The 20,323-nt window shown below is 38.9% G+C and overlaps 3 protein-coding genes across 5 annotated transcripts in view; all 3 read left to right on the plus strand.

Annotated features, from left to right (window-relative positions):
• The window catches only part of LOC112574793, a 453,350-nt gene that overhangs the window by 99,904 nt on the left and 333,123 nt on the right, over nt 1-20,323 (plus strand). The gene's annotated exons all lie outside the window — the stretch shown is intronic.
• LOC112574800 lies at nt 1,801-11,047 on the plus strand. Of its 2 annotated transcripts, none has more exons than XM_025256103.1 (14): nt 1,801-3,931; nt 5,133-5,246; nt 5,413-5,541; nt 5,721-5,930; nt 6,238-6,372; nt 6,559-6,759; nt 6,944-7,072; nt 7,505-7,708; nt 7,943-8,072; nt 8,237-8,303; nt 8,717-8,786; nt 8,978-9,025; nt 9,314-9,385; nt 9,718-11,047. In XM_025256103.1, exons 2-14 carry the CDS (start codon nt 5,147-5,149, stop codon nt 10,458-10,460), a joined length of 2,238 nt encoding a protein of 745 aa, XP_025111888.1. In that variant the 5' UTR covers nt 1,801-3,931; nt 5,133-5,146; the 3' UTR covers nt 10,461-11,047. The 2 variants fall into 2 exon arrangements, with proteins under 2 accessions (XP_025111888.1, XP_025111890.1); XM_025256105.1 differs by having other exon boundaries at nt 6,944-7,069.
• LOC112574806 lies at nt 13,702-19,847 on the plus strand. Its single transcript, XM_025256116.1, has 8 exons — nt 13,702-13,968; nt 15,644-15,765; nt 16,329-16,472; nt 16,755-16,958; nt 17,168-17,302; nt 17,671-17,874; nt 18,130-18,276; nt 18,641-19,847. The coding sequence occupies exons 2-8, from the start codon at nt 15,645-15,647 to the stop codon at nt 19,009-19,011; spliced, it is 1,326 nt and encodes a 441-aa protein (XP_025111901.1). The 5' UTR covers nt 13,702-13,968; nt 15,644; the 3' UTR covers nt 19,012-19,847.

Here is a 20,323-nt window from a genome sequence, read left to right on the forward strand (position 1 = left end):
CAGACTGACACAACACAGACACAAGCTGGCAATTAACGACTCACCTGTCAGGTCAGCAGAACCGATCGCTAACTACAAAGCACAATCATGTATAGAAAAGTTATACCTTGCCATCTGCTTTCAAGAAAACAGTAATAAATAAATAAAACCCGATGGTTTGAATTGTGGCAGCCCGGGACTTATGCGCAATTGATTATTCTGCGGATGCGTATTTGCACCCGGGCAGCAGTCAGGTCTGGAATGGTTGTCAGGGCAGCAAGTACATCCTGACACAGCGACTGCCACGTAGACGACACGCACAGACGCCGCGCCTTCTGTCACAGACATTTGTCAGTGTCGTTAATGTCACAACAGCAAGACAGTGTCACGTGAGAAAATCATCGCTGTGACCGCAAACTATTCCATTCCTCATGTCTTCTCCCTGTCTAAAAATGGCGTCGAAGCCTGCTGTGTGATCAATACAGTGGGCAACACACCTACATGTCTGCTGTGTAGTGCAGGTCTTGGAAACTACCGACACCTACCACGTGACACACTACACGCGTAAGACTACCTACAGGTAGTGTAACAGGTTTCCTTTTTTGTAAAAATTTAATCCGAATGTATTCCCATGAAAATCTTCATTCACCATAATTTAATCGATGACCTTAGACCTTGAACTGTGTGGCGGTGATGCGAGGTGGAAGATGTTTATATCTGGGAAAAGCGAACGATAGAAAAGCAACATAGTGTGACAGTACAAGATCGTGACACAGATTCGTAACATCACAAACTATCCAAACGTTTGGTTTGGATAATTCAGATATATTTTTCGAAAAAAACCCCAATCCGAAGTCATCCCTCTCACCAGGTTTAACAAAAGCTTGGTGAAAAGTAACGTGCAAGACGTCATTGAACAAAGGGAAGCAAAGCTGAGCAAACATTGGGGAGTGATGAGTGGAGTTGTGTACCTTTAATACACTACATTTGATGAGGCTATTACTAGAGCTAGATTATGCTTTCTTTCTTGGTTTGGGTTAAAATTAGGCCAGCCCTGTTAAGTTACAGGACTTAGGATTTAGTTTGAAGGTTTGTTTAAGATCAGAGTGAGGAGATGGATTGTGTAAGAGACAGACAGACAGACATTATGCGGGTTTCATAATTATACTTGTTTCTGTTTTGCCATATTTCTAATGGCCCATCTACAGTTGCGCTACCAAATTTGTCTGTTAACACTTTGTAGTCTGATAAAATATGAAAATTCTTTAGTTAACTAGTGCCAGCGTCGATGTCTAATACATAGACTGTGATAGCATTCCACTTTCTCGATCGCGGTGCATCCAGTAGGTAACTGTCAGTTGTTGGATTTTCCAGTTCAAGGAAAAGACCAGAAACGTACATAGAGACTGAAATGAACATTTAGAAAATACAGTCATGTATCTATAATACTATTACCATTCATCACAACATACCAGTTTAATTGACACAGTGAGTACTAGTTATTTTATAAGATCGATTAAACGGTTCCCAGTCACTTAATCCCCAGACACTTCATCCCCGACACTTCATCCCCGACACTTCATCCCCGAGACATTTAATCCCTAAGCACTTCATCCCCAGACACTTCATCCCTAAACTAAATTCTTAACTATAAAAATTATGAAGTCAGCGAAAAATTTTATTGAAATTTATTAATTGAAATTCAAATAATTCAAATTCAAATCATGCTATTAACTTCAACGTCATTTAAACATCTACAACATTAGTTAAAATTCATATAAGCAAGTAAATGTAATGTTCTTCAACAATATGATATGAAAATTGTTCTTGAGTGTTCGGGAGGTAATTGCTGTTAATCAATATGAAAGGTAAGCTAATGATCGGAGGTACAGAAGACGATCCATTGACTCATATCTCTCTACAATGTTGCTAATTCTCCTGGCTAACTCAGCGAATTTCTTCTTTGGACGTTTCTCTGTGCTGGCGCATGATTGTAGAACAGACGCCTTGTGTAGCTGACAATCCTTACGTAGACCATCCAGGAATGTCCACATCGTTGGGTGATGACAGGAGAAGAGAGACTGAAGGGCGTGATGCCAACCCTCCACAAAGTTGTTTGTTCGTGCAACACCGCCGATGACGTCCAGGTATTTGTTCCAAGTGTCTGGAGGGAATAAAGCTGAAGCGTAGTTATCCCCTCTACCGCGCAGTCTGCGGCCCCGTATGTACGTATGCTCGAAGTAGGATAGAAGTTCCGGCATGCGATCATGTTGTGGCATTGACTCTGCAAGCAATTCGAAGGAATCGACGATGTCTTCCTCACGTACATAGGCAAGTGTGGGGATGACGTATTCTAATTCAATGCTTTGACAGAAGCATTACATAATGCTTTATAAAGGATTAAGTGTCTGGGAATGAAGTGTCGGGGAGGAGGTGTCGGAGAGGAAGTGTCAGGGAGGAGGTGTCGGGGAGGAAGTGTCGGGGGCTCACACTCCTGTCCGCCATGTTGACGGGTAGTGCGGGTTAGTCACCTGTCACACAAGTGTCGGGGATTAAAAGTCTCGGGGATTAAATGTCTCGGGGATGAAGTGTCGGGGATGAAGTGTCGGGGATGAAGTGTCTGGGATGAAGTGTCTGGGGATTAAGTGACCGGACACCAACACAAACAACTGAAGCAAGTACTTCACAGATCAGACTCCGAGTCTTTATTTTCCCGGGGTAGTGTCTTACCCTCCCGTAGCAAGTATGCCTCCTGTTGACAGGGAGACAATCGTGGTTGCGGTGTTATCAAATAGTTCATGCTTTATTGCTTATCGAACACATCATCGATACTTCCTTCCAATTCTTCTGACGTTGGCTTGAAAACAACAAGGAAACAACAGACATACACAGGGAAGAAGATGGCGGCACATCTCTCCTGCGACCATCTCACTTTTATTTCGGTAAGTTTTCTCGTTTGCTTTTTGTTGATTTCAGCTTGTCATTCACAACTTGTTGGAAGTAAGCAGTAAAAACTTGTTGTTTAATCTACTTTCTCGTGAACTTGTGAATGTGAAGCTCTAGTGTTGCAGATGGACTTCCAAGTTTGTATCACTGCTTCTTACATGTAGAGTGCGCATGCTCGAAAGGTAAGCGAAATATTTAGACGGAGATAATCATCTAAGCAATGAAGGTAAAGAAACACGAATAAAGTCAAGCCGATTATTATCAGCAGGTAAACGAGGTTGGTTTAGTTTAAATACTTCAGTAATAATGCCATGAAAATGGCAGAATATCCCAATGTTACCGGCGAGTTTAGCACGTGTTTGATATCCACAGAGCTCACAACATGTTCCAGTAAAAAGAAATAAAAGCTAGGTATGTTCTCTGAATGTTTTGAAGTCAACAGTCTGTCAAACCTCTCTGTACAAGAGCGAACAAATGCACACAGAGCTCAGTGTGTGGAGAGAAAGAGAGAAAGAGAAAACAATGGAAGGCAGGAAGCACAACCTACTGACTCAGTCCTGACTTACATAACAATGAGTGAATGTTGAAGGTGTGGCTTCTGTCTCTCTCCTCCACTCTACCCCAGCAAGTACAGAGTCTGCTAGTGTTGCAGGCAGGCGGGTGCTGCACTACTTTTCCTGAGGTTGTGAGTATTGATCTCATCGTGACGTCAGCCACAAAAATAGTTCTCGTTACGGTTTCTGGCTCGTCACGTAGTTGGTGTAGATGGCGTCAATAATTAAATGTTTTAATTAATTATGACATTAGCTACAGATACCTCATGTCATCAGCAGGATTGTTTCAGACTGACTAGACACGTGCAATGTGAACACATTATCAATGTGTCTGCAAACAACCTGTTCACCGTCTGTGTCATAACATCGATTGAACATAGAGCGACAATAACACCGGGAGAGTCACCTCCCCTCCCCGACTGTCAAGGACCCGGCCGAGCTTCATCCTGCAGGTGACTGAACATTCGTTTCTCTTTTGTTTAATTTAGCATTGTGTGGACCTCCATAATATTCCTACGTTTGTTCACAGTTGATTCCAGCCTGGCGTATGGCTGCTTGAGTGAGGCTGAGCCTCGGTAGTTGAGGGGATTAAGGGCGGAGGCTGGCACTTGATGTGTGTGTGCTGGGCTCTCGTATCGACTCAGTCTAGATGTTCTGAGCGAATTAAACATGAACAACACAGAGACGTGCAGCTGGCGCACAGCTATAAACACTGATTTTCTACACACTCGTCAATACGAGACCCAGTGCGCCATTGTCATTTTGTTTGAACCATTCTTTATTCTGCGCGTTGTGAATGTGTGTATGTCTTTCTGTTTCTATGTGTTTCTTTCTCTCCCTGTGTGTGTGTGTGTGTGTGTGTGTGTGTGTGTGTGTGTGTGTGTGTGTGTGTGTGTGTGTGTGTGTGTGTGTGTGTGTGTTGTTTGTGTATTTTTGGCACAAAGGTGACATCAAGTACTCCTCCATTGAGTGTTACATTTTACTACATTGTATTTGGTGTAGGTGCGTTTCCCTTACAAAGATTTTCGCAAGAAAAGGTGCGACTCAGTCCAGAAATCAGTAAGCTGTACACCTGTAATTGCTATTGGAAAGCGCGTGAATAATGTTTATTCCTGGTATTCACGTGAGGTAGTGGAAGAGATTTACAGTGGGTGCAAATCACCAAATTGGAAATAGAATTAAAACATATAGTAGTGTGATCAAACTTACACAATGTGGCAATATTTTCTCTGCTTACCAGAATCTGAGCCAGGACAGCGCTTAAGTGAAGTATGCACAATGCAAACAACAACAACAACAACAACAACAACAACAACAACAACAACAACAACAACAACAACAGTATGATACGCGAGCTTTCGTATTGACAGAGATACAAAAGATAGAAACTTAAGCTTACTTCTAGCCTCAAGTACAACCTGGAATAAAATATATTCAGCGAGTAGTTTGGTGCATCTCACATTTATTTTTCACTGTATGAATGTGTTGACCCGACAGTTTTGTAACACGCTCACCTGATGTGGATCCTGAAACAAATGAATAGGTTCAAAGTTATTCATGTTATAAATCGTTTCTAAAGATATCAGTTTAAAAGGTAAATGTGAACCTATGGACTTTGTTTGAAACTGTCTCATACAAACAGTTTAATTACAGGATTTACCAGAAGTATGCACAGCAGTTGCTACAGGCGACAACAGACATGTGTAGCAGTAGTTGTGCTTATCTTCAGCCTCCTACTTGTGTACACTGCATCGGTCTCAGACAAAGGTACTGACTACAATATTTCATGTGCATATGTGCATATGGATCCTAACAATAATGTCAATTCTGCTACTACTACTACTACTACTACTACTACTACTACTACTACTACTACTACTAAACAAGACTAATAATCATTGTAGTACATGTCTCCTTCTTCGTGACATGACAGATGTAACCTGTGAAGCTCCTTCAGTGGAACCCTTGGTGAGTACTTCAGTCATCTGTCACTTTCCTGAGGATGTCAGTCAGACAAGGAGGATCATCAGTGTCTCCATCAACAAGGGGAAGACATATCGAGGCGAGTAGAGCAGCGGATGAATGTCGTCTGTATGTCTCTTGTTCCTCTTCTTCCGACTGGTCTGTGTATCCTCACCTCACTGTGAGGTTTCTACCTGTCTAAATGTTTACCTCCGTTGGAATGTCAGATACGACTTGTAAGTTTAAATCTTTAATTTTTTTTCTGAATGTCCAATGAAGACGAGAAGGACATATTGGACTGCTATTGGCTGTCAGGCAAAAGGGAGTGTCGCATCATGTTGCCTGGATACAGTTTCAACGGAACGATATCTCACAGCCTCACTTTGGAAATCCCTCGAGTTTCTACAGAACACATGGGAAAATACGCTTGTAAGCTTTCCAGCATGGATCCTGACAATATAAAACCCTGTGAGCTGAAAGTTGGTTTAGGTGAGGAGCTTGTTCATCTCATTAATCAATTCCATCAACACCTGCTAGATGGGTGGATACAAAGACAGAAAGTAGTTTAGATAATAACTTTTACACTAATTGTGGTACACAGAGAGGAATCGAAAGTTTTAATCATGAATACATTTACAACTACTTGACTTCTTAGGAAACTTGAGAAAACACCGCTCACCGCCTGGAACAGTTTCACGAGATGACTGTGTGTGTGTGTTTCTGGAATGGTTTTTACAGAATGTGAACATTGTGGGGTGGAGATCAAATGCTCTTCAGGTTACTTTTATTCCTTCAGTGGGGAAAACGAAATGTGACGTTCGCTCAGTAGACCAAACGTCACACACGTCACTGACTTGCTACTTCCCCGAGAATCTCAACGAGACGAGAGCGGGACTGAGTGTCTATCACCATACAAGCCGTGGACATAAAGGTATTGCGATTGGTTTCTTTCTGCATCTCTCTCTAAATGTAATTAGTCAACAAAGTATTTGTTTACTATACATTGTAAAAAAATATTAAAAATACTACTCAGCGAGACACTTTTTCTGATTAATACAATTATATTTCTTGCTTCTTTCACGGTTCACTTATCATCGCTCGCATGTGTCGTCTGAAGAGTCGGTGATGTCTTGTAGATGGAAGGACGAGAGTTTTAACTGCACCATGGCCAATGGCTACGAGCTTGATGGCAGTGTGACAGATCACGTGACTCTCACACTACCCAGCGCCTCACAGCGGCAAAGAGGGAAATACAGCTGTCACATGACAGACCAGCCTTCTGTTAGTAGTCAACTTTGCTTATTCCCGTTAGAAAATGGTAAATATACCAATCAGTACTGATAATAAATATTGTACACAACCTGTATACTTCCATCCTAAAGATTCAGTTTCCAAAATTCTTGTAATCCCTGCAGCAAAAAATAATATTTTTATCATTAACTCTTTGTTGCATTGTTTCTAACATTACTCAGTGTGCACAAAACTTACATTTTCTCTCCCAGATGCAGCAGTAAACTCGTCTTGCTCCATTCCCAGTGTCCAAGAGATGGAGTCCACAACACTGACCTGCAGATATGGTGTTGACATGAATGTGACGAGAAGAAACTTCACAGTCGTTCATCTTGATGGTAGTAAATATGATCACAGTAACATTTCAATTACCCAATCACACTCACAATAACAGTATCACTAATAAAATTTTTTTATTCTTGTCCTTAATGTTTATTTACCATAAAGTCATTTTGTATTGTAATTAGTGTTACTTATTGTTACATCCTTTATCCTTTTAGTTGTAAATATCCCTAATCAACAACGAAACACATTTGTGAAATTAATATCTGTAATTTAAATTAACAGGAAAATAGGTAGGCTCTGTGCGTGTTTGTGTGTGTATGTGTGTGTGTGTGCCTGCATTTCAGTCAGTGCGGAATTGTTTACATTGTGTGCGAGACCCAAACTTGTGTAAATGTTCGTTTTCTTTTCAACACCAATGGCCACGTGTCAGGATACATTAGAAAAAGTTGGGTTTGTAATTTGTTAACTTTGACTTATGACCTTTTTAGATGTCGACATCCTAAACTGCATCTGGTTGAACGATCAACTGGACTGCACTCCAGCCCCAGGTTACCAGTTCAACAACACCGTCACGGATCACCTCGTCATCGGTGTACCGCGAGCGTCACGTGATCACAACGGAACCTACGCTTGTCACGTGATGGGCTCTGATGAAGAGAACTTTGCGCCGTGTGAATTTATCATCACACAAGGTGTATCTCGGGATAGATCAGCGAATAAATAACACAATTTTCTTTGTTTACAGTTTACAATGTGTATTTTTAATGACGTATTGCACAGTTTAATTTTAGTAAGAGTTCAGTTAAGTGTCGTGTTCTGATTGGTCTTTTCCAAGACAGGATATTTCCCTGAGACAAACGTTTGTTTAACTACTGTTTGAACAGGAAAAAGGCAAGAACAAAGGTTGAGATCGCCCTCAATTTTAGTTTCAGATAAACACAGGAATGATGAGTCGTTTCTAGCGGTCATTGTCAGCAGTTTTGTGATACTGATTCTTGTGTCGCTTCTCATCTTTATCATCTATAAATGGAAGACAAGGGAAAGATTAATGGAAAGGTAAGAAAATGTTTATATGTTCATCTCTACTCGTGTACACTGAAATAACTCTTGACAGAGAAAATGCGATTAACACTCTCAATTCCATTGGGGAAGGACAGACAAGAGCTTGTTATGAATATCTTTCACCTGGCGGTTTTCTTACCTGCACCAGTTGATTACAGGGAGCACAGGCCAGCTGTGGGTCCAACAAGTTTACATGAAAGCACGCCAATGACACGTTCATCACAGGTAAGAGGTCATTTTGTTACACATAAGTTCCAGAGAATTTTAGGAGGTTACTGTTTTACATTATTCTTGTATTATTACTGTATTTTAAACCTCATTACTACAACATTTCTTATCAGAATGAATTTTCAGTGCACATCATTGTTGTGGTAAGAAAATAATTAGAAGATTAAAAGAGGAACTATAAAGTGCTTTTTATTAACCTGAAAATTAAGGAGTTGAAACAAGGATTGGGTGTTAGTTTTGTTTTGTTTCATAACAAACTAATTATTTTCAAGCGCTCTTAACCCATCCTCCCCACTCTCACAGAACCAACACAAATTTATTATATTCGTTTGGAAAGGATCGTTTTTTTTAATTTTTAAATTCTATGAGTGCGCATTTTGATGTACACAAAATTTTAACTTTGATTTCAGGATCGCGGCAATGATAGTGCTTTGAGGGAAAGAGAATCAGAAACGGATTCAACCGATGGCGACAGAGCAGGTAAGTCTAAAGCACGTGGACTTGTAAATGAAGGTGTGTAGATAAATATTAGATGTCCTCAGTGCTAAGCTGGCTGACAGCATGTAGTGTCACTGTGTCACAATCCTTGTTTGTGTGGCGGGCATCGTGTGGTGCAGGGCTACTCCAGCTTCAATTTCACTCTTCTGTCACTTTGTTTCTCTCTGTCTCAGAGGACAGCAGCTGCCAGCTTTTCAAAGCCTTCTGCATCTCGCACACAGGTCTGTAATCTCACAGAGGAAAAGAGTGTCAGACGGAAGTGTGAATGTCTGAATGTAAGGGGGAGGGAAGTAACACGTGAACAAAAGGTTTTGCAGCTGTTACGATGTGTCATTGTTTTAAGAATGGATGGAGGATGGGAGGAGGATGGATGGAGAATGGATGGAGGGAGGATGGATGGATGATGATGATAGATGATGATGATGATAGATGATGATGATGATAGATGATGATGGATGCTACTGCTGTTGCTGATGATGATGCTGCTGCTGATGATGATCATTTTGCAGAAGCACCAAATAAATTGAGGAATGTGCGGGTGAAGATACGTGTAGTGTTTCATCTGGAAACTACAGGACTAGGTAAGATGTGACGTGTTGTGTATATTGTGGAATCAGCGGGTAATATGAATAATGCAACAGCCGAAAAATGATCTATATCATAGCTAGTGTATTTATGCACCTTCCACAAGACAAATGCTAACTTCAGACTAATTATCGCTAGATAAATATGCTATTTTTTCGGTTAATAGTTATTTATTTGCACGTTTTCAAGAAGAAAATAATTTCTCAGCGATGTTTCAAGAGAGGCAAGCAAGAAAACGAAAGCATGACCCGTTGTCTTTGTTACTGATTTAATGTGGTTTCCAAAAAGTAAAGTTGAAAGTAAAATGTTTATTATTCGTCTGTTACAGGGAAGAAGTCTCACATTCTGCGGATCGCTGCGGCAAGTCGAAGCAAAAGTTTCTTTACATACGTTTATCCTCGTAGTCCGATTGAGTCAGGCGCGGAGGAAGTCAACAAACTTTCCAAAATTGAAGGCCGACTGTGTAAGAATAAAAAACCAGTGGATGCTTTGACTATTGATGAGGCACTGTCTGAGTTTCTAAAGTTTCTGGGAGATAAACCTGTCACATTGTTTGCTCACAACTGCCGGAAGTTTAGCGCCCCCATTCTGTTGTCTGAAGTGACAGCATGTAACATGTTGGAGGAACTGAAGGGAAAAATTACAGGTTTTGTTGACACACTTTATTTATTCAGACATGTCTATCCTGGTCTACTTTCTTATCGCCAAAGTGATCTGTACAAGCACTTCTTTCGCGAGTCCTACCAAGCACATGAAGGCATGAACGACGTGACATCGCTACAAAGACTGCTGGACCTGCCGCGCGTCACACGGAAAGCCGTTAAGAAAAACTCGTTTGGTTTCGACGACATACCTGATGATGATTCTCAAAAGGAGAAGAACTCGCCCAGCCAGCAGGCTATGGTCGCTTCAGGTTCTGTCGGCAATGTCGGAGTAGCTGCGGCAAGCGGATTGGGTGACCACCTGAGGCCTGCCTGCAAAGAGGACGACAAGACAGGTGTACTGAGTGACCTCCGGCTGCCTAACTGTCAGAGCAACGCAAGAATGTCTCATAAAGAGACATATTTTTGACATATTTAAAACAATATTTTTTCAACTCCAGTTAAAGATATTTGACTATTAAAGATTATCAAAAGACACAGGATAGTTGGATATCTTCTCGTCCTTCAACACTTTTCTTCTTGAGCCCAAGAACAACACAAACAGCAGCCTCACCAGAAACGCTGCAAAACAACATAATATGTTATATATTATATTAAACTTTGCATTTATGAAAGGAGGACACAACAAGAACCATGGCGACCTGGACAGAACCAAGAAAACTATTTGCAATCATAATTATTTTTTGGTTGTTTGGTGAACATTGATGTTCGTGTAATTTTATTCGTGTTTTCTTTGTATTAAGATCTCGTTAACATAACTTAAGTATGTGAGTGTGTGATTTGTTACCAGGTATTGATGAGTTACTAGTTTCTTTATATTAAATTTTCGAATCAATTTACTGTAGAATTGATGATGACCGTTGTGTAATACTCAAATAACTGGTGGAGACTTTTGTCTATTACAGTTAGAACATGGTGGTGACGACCTTTACCTGAATTTTGTGGCTGTAAGTGTGGGCAAAATAAACACGAAAAGAATCTGATTGTTTTTAATGCATTGTAATTATGATATCAAAGGCGCCGACTGTCTCCAGTGAAGACTTTTACCCGGGTGTCACTTCTAAAAACCAATTTATTGGTCAGCATAGCAGCTACAGTTATAATGTAAAACTGAGTGCAGTGAATTAAAATGTATCAAGTAACTTTCGATTTTCTACAAAGACCATTCATTCTAGTTTGCTTTAACATGACATGTTGGGGAAGTTTCCTTTACTGATCGATACGTTTTAGGTTATTTAGTTTTAATTTGAGTATTTTGTTTTGCTGGCCTCTCCTTACATTTGGATTTTTTAATGTTCTAATTTTTTGTTCTTTTTGCTGATTTTAAGTTGAGTCCTTTTTATTTTAATCAGATTTTACATATGAAAAAGTGTAATTTAAAACGTAACTGTTAACATTTATGTTGTTTGCCAAAACAGTAAAACGTTTACTATTTTTTTCTGGAAATTAACTAACCCTAACCCTAACCCGTAGCAAGTCTTCTTGAGTGCTTATATATTTAACTTCCTTCCATCACACTGTAAATGTCACCTTGTCATCAGATGTTTTCCCATCTTTGTTCTTGGTGAAGCCACTTCTTAAGAAGTCCACGCTTGATGTCAGCTTGTTGAACAATTATCGCCCAGTTTCCTACTTCTTATTTTTCTCAAAGATCACAGAGAAAGTAGTTTTGACACAGTTGTGGGTCTACTTACAAGAGCACCAGCTCATCATCCCCCATGTCGGTCAGCACACAGACCTTTTCACAGAACTGAAACTACTTTAGTTAAAGTAACTACCCACATAGTATCTGCTCTTGACAAATATGACATTTAACATTGTGACACCACAGTGAAGACTCTTTCAAAATAGTTTATTATAATCGGTTATACAATGTATGCATACACAACTCAAAGATGCATTCGTCTGCGCAAGAATGAGCGCCTACAATAAGTAAAGGGAGGCAACATAAAACAACAACAAAAGCTGTCAGATAGAGTTTTTGGGAAAAACCGATAAGATAGACCACTCTTTTTCAGGTTGTTTGGTCTTTTGTTTATTTCTTACAAACAGAGAAGCAGCAAAACAAGAAGGTAAGTTCAACTGATATCTATATTTATGGAAAGAGTTAATAGCATTATTCGAGATCTTCAACAGCGATACATCAATGATTTACAACTAGATACTTTATTCTTGTCTTAAAATTTAGCCCATCATTACAATGAGAGCACCAGAGAGGCAGACACGACAACTGGGTTCTTATTAACAGTGAACGAATATTTGTAATCATTTGGTCTGCATTGTGAAATATCACCGCATTACACCACACAGGCCTTTCTCCATACATAACATCACATTCCCAGCTGGACAAGGCGGAGGCCATGTTGTCTCAGTGTCTGACATCGCTCCCGGTCTGCGCATCACTAAGACCATATGTCCCTAACATAAGAGTTTGTCAGGTACAATAGACTATCGCTGACCACCATGACACTGGTGGCAGCGACGCGTGCCTGGGGCTGGACCTGACAGTCACATGACGTGAAAGGTGTAAAACCATTGGTAGCCAGGTGAGTACTGAAAATATTTTTTGGACATTTACGTTACTCTTGTACAATATAGATTATAAATTATTTAATTTTAAAATAGCCACTTTCTCAAACCATGCATACCTCGACTTGAAGTGGAAGTCAAGCAGCGTCTGGTCTACTGCAGATTCTGCCTGGTTTTTTTATGATTAAAAAAAGAACATTCATAAACTTACATTAAAGTCATACTACATCATACCTATTTGCTAATATTTTAAATTGTATGCATGTAGTAAAATAAAATGTTTCATCGCCAATTTATTGCCGACTGGTAACAAATATGCCGTCAATAAAAATATCAAAACATCATTGCTTAGAGAAAATACAGTTGACTATGTCTTCTACATGTCCAAGTGTATGTCATAGCTTGTGATTGTCGAAGTGTAGACACGCTGTCTCTGACTGACACTGTCATGCTTCATTGAAAACCTATGACACATTACAATGCCCATTCCAGTTTTAAGGGGTTCGGGGATACTTAATGATGTCTTTTCAGCTTGCCTCAGTTGCTTGCTAGTGTCCTACATAAGAGGAGCCATGGCTATCAACCGGAAGTACATCCGTTCTCTTAAGGATTTAATTTATGTCCTCTTAATAAATACTTCCTTGGGTACTGTGAGGGACCTTTGTTGGCCGTACTTTTCTTCTCTTATTACTTTGTTCTAATATTTTATGACTGAGAAGTAAATCGAATGAGGACGGAACAGATTTGTTTTCGCTTGGCTTTAACATAACGGCTGAACTGATTTCACCTTCTGTACTTCATTAGAAGCAAGTGATTGGTTTTCGCCTGACGTATTTCAATAAGATATGAAGGAACTGAGTGGATTCTTTCAGATATCAAACTACTGTGTGTTGTTTGTAAGTCTTTATACAACGTATCCAAGGCAGCTGTGAGGACTTCCACCAGTTTTTAGTAGTTCATCTTGGTGTGTTAGTGTTTGTCTCGGGTGACAAAGGGAAGCAAGGCACTGTCTCCCATACTCTCGTTACGAAGTAACTGTACAGTCGAATAAGCAAGTTCTTTAGCAGGAAGCAGAGTCTCGTGTGTCAGGCGGCATTGATCTCTCCTCTTCCGTCTGAAATATTCATCTGTTAATTGTCATAGTTAAGGAGAAAAAAACTTCCTTAGAAAATTAAATAGGCATTCTAAATATTCTTGGATATTTAGCGCTGCGTCTGTAGCAATTTCATATGCTGACCAGCGAGATATTTGACTTCACACTGAACTCAGTGTATTTGAGGACGTTTGTGTATCCACAGAAAAAAACGTTGTCAGCTGAAACAACTTTTAAAAAATCCACAATCAAAAGGACATTCCTGTCGAAGAGAGGGAAACACGTGCGCGGAAAGGTAAGTAAAAGTACCTTATGACACCATAACGTAAATCATTAAGACCAATAGTAGTTAAATAATTTAATCAATCAGTTAAATTATCTTTATTCTTAGTTTTATATATCTATAGACAAAGCAAACATCAAAAAATATTATTTACTTCTGTCCCTCTAGATGTTAGATTTGTATCATTGACGGAAGAAAAGACTCAGCAGAAATCGAGGAAGAACAAACGTGAATACAGAAAAATAATAAATAACAGCGATGATATCTACAACATTTTCCAAATAAAAATAAAGCAGCGTGTATCATAAGTGTATGAAAATTTGTTCACCTCCATGCAGTAAATAAAAATTTGTAATTTACTTAAAATAAATAGAAGTTGTTATTATTAGAATTTTCTTTCCCTAACATTTGCTGGCTGGCTGGCTGGCTGGCTGGCTGGCACTTAAGCTCTATGATGTGACCGAAGCTTGTGTAAAGCAAAGGAATTACCTACTGCTGGTCATGACACAAATGGTTGTCCTTCAAAATCACTAATTGCGTCTGAATAACTATTATTTGCAATGATCGTAAGAAAAGAAAAAACCAACAACATAAATCAATGAATGCAATAGCCAGTTACCTTGGAAACGTACATTTGTGTGTATCATGAGCACCGTTTCAGCGACACTAACCAAAGTACTACAAAGCCAGGAGACGTGAAAATAGGTAAAAACATTCCTTATTCTGCTTTATTTTAAACGTTTTGATCTGTACAGGTATCCAGATAATCAATCGTTGACCTTTATCAACAATTATGCGTAGAAATACTGAAAGTGGAAATGTTGTTAAACTGTTCACGCACGAATCCACACACACAGCTGCTCAATCGCTCAGCCACTCTCACAGTGAACACACGTTTCAGATAAATTATTGCGGATGGGTGATTCTACCATCGTACAGGAAGCTCTCATCTGTTTCCCTATTATCGTGTTTCCCTTCCCTGACAGCATGCAAGTCTCTACAAACTTGATGACCAGCCCATATTTTAATGGTGTAGTGAATGGAATCCCATTTAATACCATTTAAATTCAGTCTTTGTTAAGAGACCATCGGCTTATACGTACATGACTATACGTTGGAAAAAATAGTTAGCTGATATACAATATGCACAACTCAACATACAGCCCACCCTTGCCACAATACTTAATCTTAATATGGCATGACTACATTTTACTCCTAACCCTATACTACCATTAAAGTCTACAACAGCTTTGGTGAGTCACATAGACTGAGTGTATCTAAGGGTGGCTCACTCTAAACCCGCCAGTCACGTAGCTTTTAGTTGCTGAAGAAGGTGTGCCGAAAAAAGAATCAAAATGTCCGATGAGTTAAAAAGGTTTAGTTTTTCTTATACAATACTGCTGCATTATTTCTACGAGTAAATGGCTGCTCGTCTCACATTTTAATGTAATTATCAGCCTGCTTCTATAACCACTAACGTAATCAACTCGCTATCGGCACCCACGAGATAAGCATTAATAGGTTTTGAAGTCCTGTCTAATAGACACAGTGTGGTACACGCAGTGGACGTTACAACGTTAGATGACGGCGACGTCGACGACACTGTTGACGATATAGTCAAGAACTGTATGTGTAAGCTGATAAAGAGCAGCTGTGTAAGTCTGAGATATACGAATTACAATTACAGGATGGCACGCAAGATGGTTAACACCCGCTTCTGGACACAGAAACACCCGCTTCTTCTTTACGCAGGTGTTGCCTTGATCGTCGGCCTTAGAAATTCTTGTACTGCAGAAGTACGGGCAGAAGGTACGTTACTTTCATACTACAAGTACCTTTCTCAAACTGTCTCACACACACATGCCATCGAGATAGCCGACTCATAAATATCTAGTTCAGTGGTTCTTAACCGTGGTTCGATCGAACCCTAGGGGTTCGGTGAGTCGGTCTCAGGGGTTCGGCGGAGCCTCCACCACGCAGGTCAAGACACACCCGCAATTCGTGATGACACTAAAGAAGGGTTCGGTGAATGTGCATATGAAACTTGTGGGTTCGGTACCTCAAAAAAGGTTAAGAACCACTGGTCTAAGCACTATCTTCGCTAACAAGTTTAAACGGGACATCAACACCGACAGGATCCTCTGTAAGAGCCAACAACGCCTGTACCTTCTACGGAAACTCGCATCTTTTCTTCTGTGAGCTCTGTCATCTTCACTTGGTTCTATCAGTCCTTAGTCGAGACCTTTTCTTTCTTTTTGTAGAGCAATTTATGATACCCAGCCAATTTTATTATAATTAATAAATGCTTCTGTAGACGACAAAAATAATCATACTTGTAATCATCCAAAATGTATTTTCTTGTGTCTCCCAAGACATTGCAGATAAACGTATAACGTGCGATGCTCCATCAGTCATACCAGGGAACAGTACCTCAATTGTATGTCATTTTCTTGAAGATATTAATCAAACCAGGAGGAACTTTTTTGTGTCCTTCTACAAAGGAGATAAGAAAGAAGGTTATTAACTTTTAATTATTTTGTTTCCTGCTTCGTTGTTATCTCTTTCCTGTCTTCCTTATGTCTTTCGTTTTTCTTTCCCTTATATCCTTTTTAATGTTTAGGTCTTTGTGAGATTTTGTCTCTCATGCTATTCACGTAAAATGTGTGAATGAAGTGCCTTGTTCATAATTTTTTTGCTTTAAAATAGTATGTGAGACTGTTTTCCTTTGTTCTGTTAATCTAAATCATGTACGGAAATAATTTTAAATTCGTAACTTTCTGTTTCACTTCCAAATTAAGAGGCAGTCAACGTTCTGGCGTGTTTGTGGGTGTTAGAAGAAACTAGATGTTTCGTCTGGCCAGGATATAAATACGATGGCAGGATATCTCAAGAAATCTCATTGAAGATTCCACGAGCTTCTGCAAACCAAGTTGGAAGATATGAGTGCCAAGTTGATACATATGATTATAACATTACGCCCTGTGAATTCAGAGTGAGACTAGGTATTTTTCCCATCCAATGCCTTTATTATAAAACTGATTGAAATTTACTTTTAAAATATTATGAGATAAACTTGATAGATATAGACATGAGGAACATGTTTCAAATAATTGGTAACACGAATAAAAACGTGAGCACAAAATTCAAAACTTTAATTAAAGCGCAGGCAATTAAGGGGGTCTGGCTGGAATGAAAACATTTGTTGTTTTAGAGGGCAAGGCGCAATGCTACATTGAATCAGCAGCAATGTCCTCAAACACATCATTGACCTGCTTCTTCCCAGAGGATCTCAGCGAAACTAAAGCAGAAGCTGCTGTGTATCATCACACAAGACGTGGTGCTGAATGTAAATAAATACATTTTTTCAGATTTGCATTGTCTTTTCCATATGTTAAGCTCTTCTATCAAACTTACATTTCAATGTTTACATTAACCCTTTACGTTGGTACGAAATAACAGAAATTAAACAGTTTAAATCCGCTTTGACACATACATTTTTAACATTATGTGAACGTTAATGAGGATTTATTAGGATCTTAAAAAAATTCTGCATGGGTTACTTTTATCATTTTTATATATAAAGCTTTTTTCTTTAAGAACATTTTAATGAGGCTTTTCTTTATTTATCTAAATTATAATCTAGTACAAAATCTTTCAGTTTTATTTGGGCTGATTTTCTCAATTCTGTATGAAAAAAAATCTCTTTTTTGAAAGCACTTGAAGTGATGTCGTGCGTATGGAAAGGAGAAATAGTGGACTGCACAGCCTCCCGCGGCTACGAATTAGATGGTAGTGTGACAGACCACATGACTGTAAGGATCCCCAGTGTTGTGAAGAGTCATGAAGGGCACTATAGCTGTCAGACTACCGGCCTGAGATCACACCGTTATGGCGACTGCTATCTAGGGCTTGAGCAAGGTTGTAGTAGTAACAACAATAATAGTAAGCAATAAGCAGTCGTCACTACCACCACAATCGTCATCGTCGTCGTCGTCGTCATCATCATCATCATCATCATCATCATCATAATCATCATCATCATCATGATTGTCGTTGCCTTCGTCGTCGTCACTATCTTCACGTATATTTTGTGTAGTGAGGTCCTGTGTCCGTCTCACTTCGGTCGCTCGTGCCTTTGAAGTTATTTACTATTTATTTACTATTGTCTGACAGTATCAACTGAACTCATCACATCAGCGTGTAACATTTCGAGTGTCAAGGAAATGGATCCTACAGCGCTGACCTGCACATTCAGCGTTAATATAAAAGCCACTAGAAAAAATTTTGAAGTCGTTCGCCTGGATTCTGACGGGAGAAAAGGTAACATTTAAACTATGAGAAAAGTTGCAAAGCACATTTTTAATTTCCATGGTATTTAAAAAAAATATTTGGCAAAAGTACTTCGTTTTTATTCTCTTATTTCAGTTTATATAGAAATGTAAGCCGATACACTTAAATATGACTGTTTATCCTAATGTTATCTTTATTTGATCATATATATATATAGATATCTTTGTGGGTGTGCGCTTCGGCGTTAATGGACTTCGGTTTAATAATAGATAATAATTAATAAAATATTCCTCAAAAAACGTTCTTCATTTCTTAAGATTTTCAAAGGAGATTTTGAGTTCATTTCAGTATTTTGAAGCTCTTGTAATTTTGTGGACCTTTAACATCTCTGTAGCAGCCCGCATTATTACCTGCATCTGGATGGACGAGAAGCTGGTTTGCACCACAGCCTCAGGATACCTGTTCAACAGCGATGTCACTGACTATTTTGTAATCAGAATACCAAAAGCTTTACGTGTTCATAACGGAACGTATTCATGTCACGTGATGGGCGTTGAGCCCGATGAGTTTTCGTCATGTGAATTTATCGTATCAACAGGTAGGAAAACACCCGTATGCGTTACTTTAATGATCACATCATTCACATTGAGACAAACAGAAACGCATCAACAATTGTTTACCCAAGCTACGGCAAATGCGCGCGATTGTTACCTCTTCGCGACGTGGCGGCGAATCCCCGCGAATGAATTTTCCACAGGTATTTGAAAAAAAATGTATATCTCTTTCAACCTACAATACCGAAATTTATCTACGATACTACGTTTTCAAGAGCATTTTGACAACATTTACGTGGTGTGAATTTTAAGAAATATATTTTTTGTTTGTTGTTTTCTTTCTTTCTGTTGGTAGTAAAATCAAATATAAAAAAAAAAATTGTAACTGTATGAGGCAAAGACTTCAAGGGAAGTAATCAATATGGATCAATTATTAAAGATTACAGTAGTTTTCTCCCTTATCGATTCCTTCATTTACGCACAGTTACAACCTAAGACTTCTACTGAACCCAGCGAGTGGGGAAATAGTAGGCTGGGAAATAGCTGTTTCCTCTGAAACATGTTTCCGCATTTAAACATGGCCCTAATGTAGTCAGGCTTGAATCATCAAAAATGATCAAATGATAAGACAACAAGCAGAGTGTCATCAAGACAAACGTTTCCCGTATACGGTACGGAAATGTCGTTTTGGAACACAAAGGCTTTTTTTTAGCTCACACGTCCCTGTTCACTCTGGCTAAAACTTCTTGCTAAAGTTTGTCTGTCGGTTTATTTTTAAAATAAAGTACAAACACCGAGATATGGAAGACAACAGGAAAGCACTAAGAAGAATATGGTGATTCGAACTGTTGCTGAGGTAAGTTTTATTTTCTTCCTGGTGTAAGTAACTGATAACTAGTCTTGAGATTAGAAGACTATCAGTTATGTTCCATGCATGCTTTCATTACGAACAAAAAAATTAACATGCGCAAATAAGTTAAAATAATGTCAATTTTATTATTTGAGTTGTGTCTTATGCATAGTGAATGATTACAAAATTATGGCGAGATGGTAATCTCCCTTTCATTATTCAGTGTTTAAAGTTTTGATACAAAATGTCTAAAGTTCAATTTCCTTAGCTTAAATGAAAAGGTTTTATATATTTTTGTTGTTGAGTTTTTACGAATAAATTTACTATATTACTTATGCCTATTTTTTTAATGGCGAAGTATCTTCATTTAAAACTATGTAACATGAGCGTTAATGTGATTAATGTAAGTTTGTTTCTGGTTTTAGAGTGATGACAAGCTGACAATGGTGAACTACATTTAAGTATTAAATTATCTTAAATAAATATTCCTCGTACTAAAACGCTGGGTATAAGATTAATTCATTTTTAAATTTCGGACATTGATTTTACTCTGCCAAGCCATAGCTACAACGAACAGTGAACGCAATCAAACATTACTAGTTGTTCTGATCAACTGTGATAGTGCAGCCTCGTTTCATTATTGTTTTTATTTCTGTCTTTCGAGAAGGAGAAA

Source organism: Pomacea canaliculata, linkage group LG11, assembly GCF_003073045.1.
Source record: "Pomacea canaliculata isolate SZHN2017 linkage group LG11, ASM307304v1, whole genome shotgun sequence".
Classification (NCBI taxonomy): domain Eukaryota; kingdom Metazoa; phylum Mollusca; class Gastropoda; order Architaenioglossa; family Ampullariidae; genus Pomacea; species Pomacea canaliculata.